Source organism: Echeneis naucrates, chromosome 7 (genome assembly GCF_900963305.1).
Source record: "Echeneis naucrates chromosome 7, fEcheNa1.1, whole genome shotgun sequence".
Classification (NCBI taxonomy): domain Eukaryota; kingdom Metazoa; phylum Chordata; class Actinopteri; order Carangiformes; family Echeneidae; genus Echeneis; species Echeneis naucrates.
The window spans coordinates 8183534-8197225 of record NC_042517.1 but is presented as its reverse complement, the minus strand read 5'-3'; the positions used below and the strand labels follow the sequence as shown (position 1 = coordinate 8197225).

General features: G+C 40.4%; 1 protein-coding gene across 1 annotated transcript; it reads right to left on the bottom strand.

Annotated features, from left to right (window-relative positions):
- Positions 1-1709: 1709 nt before the first annotated feature.
- borcs6 (BLOC-1 related complex subunit 6) lies at positions 1710-8512 on the bottom strand. The gene is made up of 7 exons (XM_029506421.1): positions 8456-8512; positions 7263-7858; positions 6700-6886; positions 6350-6532; positions 3463-3626; positions 3170-3253; positions 1710-2814 (listed from the first exon to the last, which is right to left on the bottom strand). The coding sequence occupies exons 2-7, from the start codon at positions 7848-7850 to the stop codon at positions 2689-2691; spliced, it is 1332 nt and encodes a 443-aa protein (XP_029362281.1). The 5' UTR covers positions 7851-7858; positions 8456-8512; the 3' UTR covers positions 1710-2688.
- Between the last annotated feature and the right edge of the window lie 5180 nt (positions 8513-13692).

The window sequence follows — 13692 nt, the reverse complement described above, 5'->3', positions numbered from 1 at the left end:
TGCTTTTGCAGCTGATGTAAATTTATTTGTTATTTTTCATTAAAATATACACTCAAGACGAAGGGTATCTAAATCATTTTTAGTTACAGAAAGAGATCATATATACACAGGTGCATGTGATTGTGCAACAGAAAATTCATGAATCATACATTTATATATATTATGAGGAAGAAATGACATTTTCTTCATCATGTCCCAAGTTGAGGATCCTCTCTTGCATCAAAAGTCCACCAAGGCTCCCATTCTCTGAACCTTTTCATCTCATTTGCATAAAATAATTTAATCTTTACAGCCCTGGACGTGCTTAAGTTAGTTTCAGTATCACCAAGGGAACCAGGATGACTGTAAATTTTAACATAAGCTATTTAATGATGCTTCCCACTCTCGCTGAATTTTCCCCAGACAGTTTTCCCAGTTTTGCCAAAAATGTTGAAGAACGTGACAAGGAGACAGAGAGCAGATGTTGTATTGAGTGCAATCAGAGACTTTTGTTCTGCCAATGATATAATCTTTTCCAATTGCACTGAAGCCACGCAAGTAAAAGGGTGTGTGTGGAGAAAGTTTAGACAAGCAGGTCCCACTGCTGCTCCGAGATGAACCCCCAGGGGGCCACTTTGGAAAGATGCTCAACAGTGATTTGACAGTAGACTTAAGCATCAATATCATGGTCAAGATTGAAACACATGCTTACTTTGTTGGCAGTATTGCTCTATTAACACTTTGCAGATTAAATATTCCAAAAGATCAAGAATCACCCATATCAGAGAGCTTTGACAACACCATTGACACAACTCGAACCAAATTACATATTGTCTGCCATCAGTAACAGGGATAAGTATGAAAATATAGAACATGATCTACTACAGGGCTACCCACCAGTGCGATGACAGTAGTACCACAGTCTCTTCATTAAATATAGTATAAATCTCCATGACACCACATGGCTTTAGGTTGGTAAAGTAATAGCCAGACAACACAACAGCCATTCAGTGTCTTTTAAACTAATAAATACTCACTCCGTGCTCAGTTAAAAGTGATACAAGTCCACATTGGTTTGCATCCAAAGGCTTTGTCTTGACTTCGTCCAGCGATAGCTCCCAGATCTCCCATTTGATGAAAACAAAGCTAGGGCACATTGCACAGCAACTTCATTGTTGTTTGTGTAATTGCTCTGAGTTTAATACAGATTTTCCAACACTCACATACACATGTCAACGTAGAGCTTTGTTCCAAATTAAAGGCATTCACCATTTTCCTGGAATAAAACCTACAGTTATGGACAAAACCCTCAAATTTATTCATAAACAGTTGAAGATTAGTAACTAATTTAAATTCACTGGCTGGCAAAGTGCCACCAACTATTATTCAAGAGAAATATATTGGATTAAAAATGTGTTTTGAAATTGAACTCTTCTAATACATATATTATTCATTCAAACTGGCTAAATTGAAACTGAGCCAACACAATCCAATTAATGACACTGAGCAGTTTGTTAGCCAGAAATGGAAATATTTCAGTAGTGGCTTCCAATTAAATGAAAATTCTTCAGGTAGGGTTAAACTCTTGTCTTGCATAAATTGTTTGCACTTCTGTTGACATGTGAAGTACATGAAGCTTTTCAAATATGTAAAGCCACTGTGAAGGCTACATTAGATAACATCATGGATTGTTGTGACACAGACAAGCTAAGTGACACACACAGTGCCTGCTTTAAAATTAATGGCAGCCGATGGCTTTAAAAGAAGAGTTGCCTGTTTTTTGTTTTTTTTTTTTTTTTAAATTGGCCAACAGTCTGAAAGAGTCTGAGTGCAAAAGCAGCACTCATTACTCTTGACAAATAGCCTCAACCAGTATTTGATCTTAAAAACCAAATGCTCAAATGGGGCTGGTAATCTCGCTGCACTGCTTATCTCCCAATGAGTCAGACAAGTATTGACTTTATAAAGCATGCAAGCTGAGAAAAACTGAATAAAACAAACATAAAACAGACAGAAAGATGTGATTCACCACGCTCTTCATTTAGCTTACAGTGAAAGAATCTGATCTTTGTTGCATAAGATTATAAAATAGACTTTCTGTTCCTGTGCAAAAGTCACTGTCTTCTGACCAGCTGAAAGCAGTCTCTTCATATTCAGACAGAGAGAGAAACATCGCCCCCATGTGGTTGAAGAGGGGTTAGTGCAAACTGAACCAAGCAGGTTGGACGGATAATACCACACGATTTGCCCTGTACGTCAGGAGAAGAGGGTGTCTCCCCTCACATCTTCAAGGATCTGTACAGTCTGTATTGTGTATGTGTTTGTATTTTTGTCTGTATGTTCAGGGCACTCGAGCAAGTGTCTCCAAAAATGTTTATTTGAAAGAGGAACTGAGGTATTTTAGGGAAAGGAAAAAGAAAGGAGAAAAAGCTCAGACCAGAGAGCGAACCAAGCCCAATTCATTTTGAGATCTCACAACAGAAACATTGTCACCTTCAAACAATGAATAAGCGGAGGGACTATGAGCGCCAGTCATCCGGCCTGCCTGGTAACAATGTTTCCAGGATTCCAGAGGTGTACTTAATCTTCACTGCGGTGTGTGTGTGGTACCTGCAGAGGGGTGGAGCTACTTGCAGACAGCCTCGTTCAGAATGTGCTTGATGTTAGATCTTTGCAGCTGGGATGGGTTTTTGCACCAGACATGCAGGGTTACTTGCAGATCGCCTCAAGAGCGTCTAGAGTGCGTTTGATGTCGCGGATTTGTGTGGCCAGGGTGTGTATGGGCTGCATGGAACGATCCAACTCCTCACAGCGAGCCATCAGCGTGTACATACCCTGTGGGAGCAAAAATAGAGGGCAGGCAATGAAAAAGCTACGATAGTAATATGGATCTCAGCCACATCAGTAGGTGATTACATTCTGAAAAAAATGGCAAGAATTTGGCAAGAAGAGTTCTTCAGATCTAAAATTCTCAAGAGTTCTGAGATAATTACTTGTGCTCACTTTACTGACAGCATCATTAATAAAGCCTGAAGAGTGAATCAAGCATAACTGATTATTGACAGCATGGTCAAAAAAGCAAGTGATGGACAATGTGGGGAATTCTTCATATCCCACATAAGAAGAATTGTACCTTCTGCAAAAGCAAGACACAGAGACACGAAGAGACAGACACACACAAATGTTTCACCTTTATGCTCATGTCCACAGACTCTCCAAGGCTGTCAACTGAGTCTCTGTAGGTCTGGATGTAGCCCACACTTAGAGCTGTCATCTGGATGAACAGATGGATCGACAGAATCAATCAATAACAAACTGAAACACAAAGGTCTTCAGGTGGCATATGTATGAACCACAGCAAAAGGCCAGTAAGACATTAAATGTGATACGTATGTGTGGAAACACATTTACATCATCAGAATACACAGAGAAATGATTAGGCTAAATTCAGTCTGGACCATGAACCACCTTCTGAAGACTCACATTCTGAATAGTTCCATTGAGGCTCCGCATCATCATCTCTACACTGTGCGCCACTTCCTGTGTGTGTCTCTGAAGGTCCAAAAGGACAGCAGGATCGATAGGTGGAATATCTGCTGGTCTCCGAGACACCCCCCGACTTCGGTAAATGGGACCAGAACAGTCCGCTGGTGAGAAATAAAGATTTAAAGAAAATAGAAGAATAATATGCAAATTTATTGTTTGCATTTTTGTTTAATTAAAGACAGGAGACTGTAGAAACTGTTGATAATGTAATATTCTGTTGGCTGATGAACTGACAAATGATTTCAGTACCACACACCCACTCATACAGACCACAGAGACAAAAGAAATAAAGACAAAGAAATTATGCTGAACAGGGGAAAGTGATTAAAAGATACACAAGAGCAACTGAAGAAATGTTCATAATTAAAGAGACACTTGCATTTATTAAAAAAAAAAAAAGACTGCCTGCACAAATTTAAATAAATTATGGCACTTAACCAGCAGAACGTTTGTGTCTCAGGTCATTAAATCTTTGAATACACAAAACACGGGTGGCCAACGGAGCAGAGAAACAAGTTTCTATTGCTGAAAAGATGCCTTTCAGGGTACAGCAGTAATAAATCCCTTCAGTCTAAACAAAGTCTGTGAGTCATCCATCGTAATTGAATCAGTAGGTAGAGAGAATGAGCCGCCGCAGAGGACATACCAACTACGATCCTGTGTTTAAATTGAGTGGCTAGTGTGGCTGACACTCTAATCCACAGGGATTTTTCTCTGAATGAAGGGCAGAGGTTCATTGTATGTCTCCTGGAAAATTTGAGAAGACAGGTGGCTGTTTCTAGACAGGCTGGACCTGGTCAACCAGCTGAATTTACAGAGATTGTCTAATTTCTGGAAGAGTTGTTTGTTTGACCGCTTTGAAAAAATATCTGTTTCAACTTCTGGGGTTGAGTCACTGGAGGCTCATTAAAACACTATCTGCAGCTAATTTAACCTACCTGGAAGAAGAAGGAGGGTGGAGAGCACAATACAAAACAGTTGCCATTACATTTAAAATATTTGATTAAAAATCTTTCTCTAAAAATGAGTAAACTAAGGATTGCCAGCAAACCTGTGATTTTTTTTGTTTGAAGGAAGGTTTCTCTGTCTCGATGTGTTCTCAAAAGATAGCAATACATGAGACAACCAGCTGACTTGAAAAATAATGAGGAATCATAAGTACAAAGGAAAAGAGAAAGACTGCAGTAACAGTACCAGCATTACAGCAGATAACTTCACAGACAGATGTCTAACAAGGTCTGATGGCTATCAAAGATGTTGCTGAGCCACATTTCAATTGTGTTTTTGTTGTTGCCATGGCATATGAAATAGCTACTATGTAGGGCAGATGTCTGGGCAGCCATACCGATATTGTTGTCTGATATAAGTTTTCTGCCAATTCATTGGTGATTATAATGGCAGTGATGAAACGACAATTAAAAATGAAGTTATGAATGTTGTCATCTTTTGTCCTGTAGTGGACACAATCAATATTCCCAATCACTTCTGCATTTAGTCTAGATAAGCTTGACAACAAACCCGTACCATCAAACATGAAATTATATTAACCATCAGGGTGGTTGTGTGGTTTGGGCTAAACTGTTGACAAACTTAATTGTAGGTTTATTTATGAAACACTTCAGCATTTCTAGCAAATAAATAAAAGTCCTAAAATTTCTCCCTCCTCTGTTGTAAATATGTTCTTCCAACACGCTTACAGCATTTTATAATGCTATACATTGCCAAATGAGGTTACTCACAATTGTAGCTAATGCATTGTTTATCAGTCAAGGGCCACTAATTTTAATAAATGGTTAATCTATTGTGTTTACCTTATTCTGCCTAGATTAATCAATGGTAAATATATCTACAACTCACATGTCTGTAAAGTAATAGGTGCAGTAAAAATGATTAAACCAGACGGGCACATAAATAACCATGAGCTGAACATGGCTTGGTAGCCATGGTGTGTGTGTGTGTGTGTGTGTGTGTGTGTGTATATATATACACACACATACACATACACACACACACACACACACACATATCAGTTTACTGCATAGTATGATGGCTCATTTATGCTAAATGCTCAGGTTTTAAAAACAGATGAAAAGGAGCAGTATCAGCCTTAAACATCCTGTATCAGTCGGGCTCTGGTGAAAAACAAGTGCACAAGATTACATGTTGTGTTTGCTCTATGCTTCCAATACAGGATGGGCTGGATTGCCACCTGTATTCACTTCTATCATTCAAGAATAACTCAGTTGAACAGCTGCGTCTGCCAACGTAGTCATCCTTTCAAACAAAAAAGAAGACTTGACTCTCTGAACTTATTTCTTATTTCTGTCTGGAATAAAGAGCAAATGTTTAGCTTTTGTTGCTTGCTTTGTAGTTAGTTTTTCACTGTTGATGTTATTTGTAACCGTGTTTTCAGAGCCTCCTTATACTACAAAACCAAGAAGCACAAAGGTTGTACAAAAAACCTTGAAAATAAAAGTGAGTGAAAGAATACACAGATATATGAAAGGAGTTAAAACAAACTGAGGCAAACAGACCAGGGAACTTGACAATACTGCAGCCTTGTGAGCTGTGCAGGGCTGATGATTCATGAAAGCATCTATCAGCTAGCTGTCAACCAACAGATGCAATTAATTTGCTTAACATACTCCACTGCTTCTCCGTTGATTTTTATGGTTTGGACATGACCAAAGCTACGCATAAATGACATGCTGACTGTATGAGGGGGGTACTGTCTGGCTGTTACTGTCTCCTGACCCACAAATATAAAGCCAGTCAGGAAAGTCTCAAGTCTCTAAAATCATGTTTGCTTCTATCCCATACTCACAGTCACTGCAGTCCAGACTGGGTTTGGAGCTCATCTTAATCTTCTGCTCCAGGTTTTTGGTGATAAAGTTTGTCAGGTCTCCATCATGGCTGACCGTCCCCTCTAACTCGAGAGCTGAGGAGATTGTGGCTCGCCGGCCCTCTGACTGGCCACCTCTGCCCCCACCCCGGGCACCTGAACCACCTATGAAGAATAATCCAACATTATCATATGATGCAAGAAAATATGGCCACTTACTCCTGAGCTATTTCAATATTGTTAAAATTTCTACTCCTTCTCCTTAACTGTGTTGGTTTACTGGATGACTTTCCACAATTTGGCAAAATCAGTCTATTCTGACGGATAACTACCTCCACATGCTTGGCTGATTTCATCCAGGCTCTTGCTGTCCTGCATCCCCCGGACATTGCGGACCCAAACCTGGGCCATTACATGGGGAGGGCAGGTGGCATCATCCGAGGGAAGAAGAGGTGGTGGGGGAGAAGAAGAGGACGAGGTGCTGGGACCAGGTGCCGAGGACGAATAGTGACGTGAAGACTAGAACAAAGAGAAAGAAGTGAATTAAATGTAATGAACAAAAGGGAAGTAAAAAGGGGAAGTTAAATTACTGCTTAATATATCATGCTGGCAAATGATTGGGTAACTGAAGCAGAAGATACACATTGTTCACATTGCCGATCCTCCCCTCTAATGGACAGCTTCCAGCTCTACCTCCAAATTTACCTATTTGGAAAAGATTTCTGACCATGTTGCTTTGTTTATATGGAAGCCCTGACAGCTGTGTTTAGTTCGGCTCATGCTCATCATATTGGCTGAATATTGTTCCCTTATTCCCATGATGCCCTCCACTCTACCTGCTTTACATACACTGATAAAGGTGACATTTCAGAAAAATTCAGTCCAAATCACTTACCTCCATGTGTGTTTGCTCTCCTGCATACTGATTCCTCCACTTGTTTTCCATCTTCTCAGCGCGCTCCTCATCCTGTTTCTCTTTCTCACCATCATCATCCTCCTCTCGGCTGTCATTGCCCCCATGCATGGTCTCTGCACCTGTCTGCCATCTTTCTGAGGTGACATAGCCTGCTTGCCGAGATGAGTCTTTGGTTTGTGTAGAGTCCCACAGCAGAGCTGCTCCAGGAGGTTCTACAGCTTTGGAGGCCTCAGGAATGTCTCTGGTGATGGATTGTGAGTCCAAGTTTCCTTTGTATGTGGCAGTGGAAAGGGAAGGGTCTGCTGTCCAGGGAGTGCGCACTGATAAATTATGCATTCTCTCATTGATGGCCATCTCTGTATCAAAGCAACCTTGGCCATGGTGAATTCTGTTTTCCACATCTATGCGGTTCTCTGTATGTCTGAAGGAGCCGTCCTCTGATGCCTCCCCAGGACAGGCCACTCTGCTCCCACCACAGACATGTGAGCCGTGCGAAGAGGAAACAGGTATGGCAGCTCCATTAGCTGTCTCTGGCACCCCTGTGCCAATCACAGGGGAGAGACTCATCCCTCCACCTGCTGGTGACGAAAGAGGAAATGTTAGAGGATGGGCTTCCACCTTTTGAATCTGGATGTAATCTTTGATTTAAGTAGAGAACTTGATCACGTGCGATGCCGACATCTGCCATTGCTGTCACAAATAAATGGCTGTCCTTTTAGCGTGCACGATAAATGACGCAATGACGTGCTGCTTCACTGAGGACTAGCTTCGTGTAGGCTAATTTACAGTGAACACCAGATTACATTCTGCAGACTCCACACGAAAAACGTTGGTAAAGGATGAACACAAGCCGCCCGATGGTATTTAACAGATAAAAGGGGAGCAGAGAAAACACGAATGACAGCCTGGAAACGACGAATACGTTGATGTGCTGCTGCCTTTAGCCGCCTTGCTAACTGGCTGTCAACGGTGTATGTTATTAAATGGTGTTAGCACAGCGCGGCTAACGTTAGCTGCCCGGGCCGTTGAAGCGCCATGTTTCCCCGGCTCGCTTTTTACTGTCTCAACAAGGTCTGCGACCAGATGTGTTTCACGTTAAAACGTGTGCTCACGTATTATTACAGATGTAGAAGAAGCACAGTGGAGCGCAACAAATAGAAGAAAACACTCACCGGAGCAGTTTGTATCCAGGAAAATGTAAGCAACAAACAAGTCCGACCTAAAAATCCGTCCCCTAGAGGCTCAACGCAACAGTTCCGCCTCTGTGAAGGTGTTGCAGACGACATGTCAACGGAAAATGTGAATGAAGCCAGCTGGTGTCCAACAGTGTACCAGTGTGTACAATGTGTAGGTATTACTGAGATAATAATAAAACACGACCCCCTGACTTACATGACCTTTTTGCTCATATTTTAACCACTGAGAAAAGCTGTAGTCTGCGCAGAGCATAAAGGCAACTGGTCAAAAAATGTAAGTTAAATAACATTATATACGAATTTTATAGAGAAATAAAAATTCACGTGTACTTTTTTTTTTTTTTACGGCTGCTCAATGCACTTACAATAAATAATAAACATTGTAGAACATTGCATCAACAAAAGCACATTGTTGTTCTTTTCATGTTTTCAGGCAGTGATGAACTTTGCTCATAGCAAATATTCAAAACCGGAATAATGCTTCCTTTTCAAATATGGGCCTCAGATCGAGCTAAGGGTAACAAAGCAGGTTCACATGCTGCAGGCGAACATCCTGCAGATGGAGACAAACACCACAGCACCTCATGATGCAAAGCTGAACAGGGTCCAAATGGTAAATCCAACTGACAGCATCCCAAAATGCCAATTCAGTCTGGGGATTTACAGTATACGGCGGAGCTCCCTTAAGATGATCTTAAATAAGCTGTTTCTTTTTCTTTTTTTTTTTTTTTTCAAACTTCAAATCCAATGAGAGTATCCTGGTTTGATTTTTTGAAAATGTGATCTTGAGTTGGCTGCCACTTATTTCATCTACCCAAACAGCAGGAAACCTGTTTTTGTTTCGTAGACAATCAATCAGTTCTATTAACATGTACATCAACATTCATCAACATGTAACTAAGCAATTTCACAAACTCAAAAAGTTTGAGTTTAAGAAATCAAATATTATTATATATCATGATGTATGATAGAATAATTATATAAACAAACTGTCATTAAAATAAATTCCCTGTGTGAAAAAAGTCAGTCTGAGCAAATCTTTGCATGAATGCATCCCTTTTAATCAGCTGGAAAGCTGTTGCTCCTCTTTTGCCTCATAAACCACTGTTTTACTTGAGAAACATGTTTGAAATTATCTAAGCTGATGTTTAAACAACTTGAGCGGAGGCTTTAAATAATTACAAGGCCCCGGGTTGGCCTGTTTGCCTCCACATTGCAAGCCAGGCCAATGTCTGTGGCATTTTAAACCACCAAAAGTGGTAAGAAATGACAAACGCTGCAATAGAAGAAAAGGAGAGACGATTAAAAAACACAGCCACCACTTCTAAAGATGTTGTAAAATTTCTAATTTATCACATACATCCAAGCCAGCTGCTTCCCACTCCTGGTGGCTGTTTTATCCCATTTGCTGCTGCTCCTTTTATGCAAACATCAAAGCTGAAACATTTACCTAAAGACCATTAGACTTCTGAAATAACCCAAATATTTTCCTGAGTTTCCCACTAGAGCACACAATAACCACCAAGACATTTACCAGATTTTATTTGGTTTTCACGGAGGTGACTGTCAGAGAGAAGCTATTTTAACATGCGAGTACCAGCCACAATAAAAGCAACATTAAGGAAAATTAGAGATATAAAGACAATTTAAAGCATGTGCCTCAATACCAGTTTGGTTTTTCCATTATAAAAGCTCACATCACATATGGGCAACCACAATTATGTGTGCTGGCTCATGGATCACCTTTTTTTTTTGTTCAATCTAAAGGCCATGTCTCTACAGAGGACCAAAACTGACCCTGTTCTGGTGATCCTTATCAAATCACAGCATGAGGCAATTTTCTTCAAAAGCGGAATTACTGCAAAAGAAATGTGAGACTTAGCATCAAAGTAATTCCATTTAATCATTTTTGTTTGATTGTTACAGTAATTTAGTTTTTGTCGTTTTGTCTTCAGACAAACGAGTGCACTCAAGTTGAAGGATAGTTGACAAATAAGATTGGATTCGTATTTTTTCCAAGAAAATCCTCACACCTTACACATTCAGTGAAAGAGGCAGAGTTGGCTGTGCTCCACGCCTCCTTCCTCCCATGACGTTTCAGTCTAATATGTCCACACAGTTTCACCAGGACCACAAAAGCTGCTAGGTTGATCTCAAGCTCAGCTACATTATGACTTAACCTCAAACTTTTATTTCATGAAGAACAAGAATGAACATAACACCAATAACTTTTCCAGTGTGGGGACTTCGTTAAGACTGAAACGATACAAATAAAAACTTCCAATGTGCATTTCGCTCTGTGACTCACAAATCCAGGCTGCAAACCAAGAGTGGAAATTATGTCCTGCAGTCTTTTTATTGCTTCAAAATAACTTCACATCTGGCCTAGACAAGAATAGACTCGACCAAAGTATGGAAAACTACACTATGACTATGAAGTTTCATTTCTTTCCCTCAGAGTGGTTTTATTATTAAAATATACAAAATTGGCAGGTAGGGAACAAATGGAGAACCAGCCTCAACATTTACTCATATTTGTATTCTTCGGTGAGCACATGGGGCTGGTCCCGGAAGGAAGTTTCTGCAATTTTTTCTTCTCACTCTTTCTCTCTCTTTTTTTTTTTTTTTTTTTGAAGGGGTGGGGGTAGGTTGTCATGACCAGTTTAGAGGAAAATTCATTCATCCCGAATAAATGGCCAGCCAGCACATGCAGTGGTCAGAGGAAAGTATACCAACAATTAGAGGCGTCTGTGGAAATATGTGCACGCTCAACGACTGTGGTGTCCTTAAACGTCCACAGGAATTAGTTTGAGACTCACAGAAACCGTCTGAGCCAGTTAATTGTAAAATTCAATCTTAAGCATGAGCAGACATTTTTATTCAGCATGAGAACGTCACTGAAAGGCATACTGTGGTGGGGCGCGCAAGCTTCTCATTACACCCAAAAGACAAGTTTATGAGCACACGGTGAAAAGACGACTTTCTGCTTGACTGAGCAGCAGGGAAAAGGCTAAATCGGTAAATGAGTCATTCTCTGTGGCAAATGCCAAAAGTGTCTCCTTCCTGAGAGCTTGTTTCTTACGCTCAAGCCTTCTCTTGGATTGTTTGATGCATTTTCCAACGTTGTTGCATGTTTTTATTGAACCCTTGAAGGGATCAAACAATGCAAACCAATGTAGAGCCATTTCGAGTCACAAATTTAATGTTTGGGGCGAGTTGGAGGGGAATCTGTCACGTTGTAAGAGGAATGCATGTCTTGCTGCACAATGGATGCATGTTGCCAAAAGAATTTCTGTGGCCAAGGGCATCGTCAGAGTTTGGTTTTGTTTTTGTCTTTTTAAAAATACGTTCAGTTTGGGGTTTGAATGTCACCGTTTTTCATAAAGTGCAAGGCTGATAGAAGAGCCATCTGACTGACTCTGCAAGATCAATAATAAGCAAAGTTTGACCATGAACGTTTGTTGTACAAACGGTAAGTTATTGTATCCAATTTTTCCTGAAAATCATTCATCCTATTTCTGCATTCTGTGATTGTGCGACCTTCAACAGCTGTAGCAGCTTTGGGAAACTGTATCGAGGCAGAGGCGTGCTATAATAGGTGCTCTAAAAGTCAGCATGATAACATGAGGACGTAAATATTATGTTGAGAAAGTCATTTTTAGTTTTTTGTTTCAGCAACTGCCTAATTTGACAGTTAGCTCTAAATGCTAAGTACAGCAGAGGACCATGGAGGCGTCGCTTGTTTGCACTTTTACGGTCATAAAAGTGCAGGATCTGATGATGGTGCTGATGCTAATGATTACCAAAAATACAAATTGCTGTAGATTTTTGTACAACTCACTTTGCAGAGCCTGCAGTTTGTACATAAGGGGAAACTTTGTCTGGCTGGTGGCTCTGCAGGAGAAATCAGGGACTCACTGGAGTCAGGAAGGATTATTTTCTGTGGACAGTCATTTTCACAGGAATCCACATGTCCACATCTCAGTCTGAAACAAAGAGGTAATATCATCTCACCAAGCAATACATCCACCCCTACAGATGAGGGAACATGAAGCCTCTGACCGTGTATGGTTAGTGGATGTGGTCAGGTTGTTGAGGCGAGATCACTCAAAGGATTTTGGTATCGCAGTTCTCAGTATCAATCAAAAATCCTTTCTGTCCTTGATGAGCACATGAATAATCACAGTCAGCGTTTACAAGTTTCCAGGCCTCATCTGCCAAAACTGAAATAACACTTTCTACATTTACTCAGCAGACAGTGTGTATTATATTTTATGTGGCCTCAATAGATAAACTGACACCAGTCAGAATGACTGATTGTATATATTGACAAGAGGTCGAGTGGATTACATGACACCACATGGATAGATTACAGAACGAGACCAATGTCTATACAATTTGATGGTTTCACTTCACTTTGGCATGTTATGATGATAGAAAACACAGAAGAAGGAAAGTCTCATTCTTAAAATATACCACTGCAATACACCAATTTGCATTGAGTGCTTGGTTTTCAGCTTTTTGGTGATGAGGATCTCCTTGTCCATGATTATGCTCAGAAAGTGCAACGCAGCATTGAAAAACGTGAAGCCACAGCTACTCATGTTCGACCAGATTTGAGAGCGTGAATACAGACGGCAGCAAACATCCTGACCTTGTTACCTCAAAGGTTTGGAACCGATGTAGAAATAAAAGTCTGAGTATTCAGCACATTTGGAACAAATTTTTTAGCCATCAGATTCCTCCGAAGGCTGAAGCAGTCGTCTCACTAGTTGATGAGAGCGTAGCGTATGTGGCCACTTTGGCAGAGACAAATGGTGGTTTGGTATTGAATGGTATGTTATTGTTTTGGATTGAAGACAGTGATGGACGATGAGCTTGAAGAATAACATGGCTGGAGTGGAACAAATCCCCGTCATACAGCGCTGGAGTGATTTGCTCTGTAAGCACCTTAAAAATGTGTTTAATATGTGAGCTGCTCTCGTTCACTGAAAGCCATCGTCGATACTTTGGCTTTTTTTTTTTTTTTTCAAAACAAGAAAGCCAGCCTGATGATGAATACAGATTTGTATTATTCGAGATTATTTGAGACTTTGTTCAATTTTGACAAATCATACGAAAAAGATATAAAGCGTCACCAGCCTCTGAGTTACAATTACAGACAAAATAACCTTTGAGAAGAGACCAGAGAGCATCATGTCAGTTTTATAGCT

Coding starts and splice junctions, on each gene's coding strand:
- borcs6 (XM_029506421.1), bottom strand. CDS start 7,850: ATGAGTCTCTCCCCTGTGATTGGCACAGGGGTGCCAGAGACAGCTAAT. Junction 6,887..7,262: donor GAGAGCAAACACACATGGAG/GTAAGTGATTTG, acceptor TCTTTGTTCTAG/TCTTCACGTCACTATTCGTC. Junction 6,533..6,699: donor AATCAGCCAAGCATGTGGAG/GTAGTTATCCGT, acceptor TATTCTTCATAG/GTGGTTCAGGTGCCCGGGGT.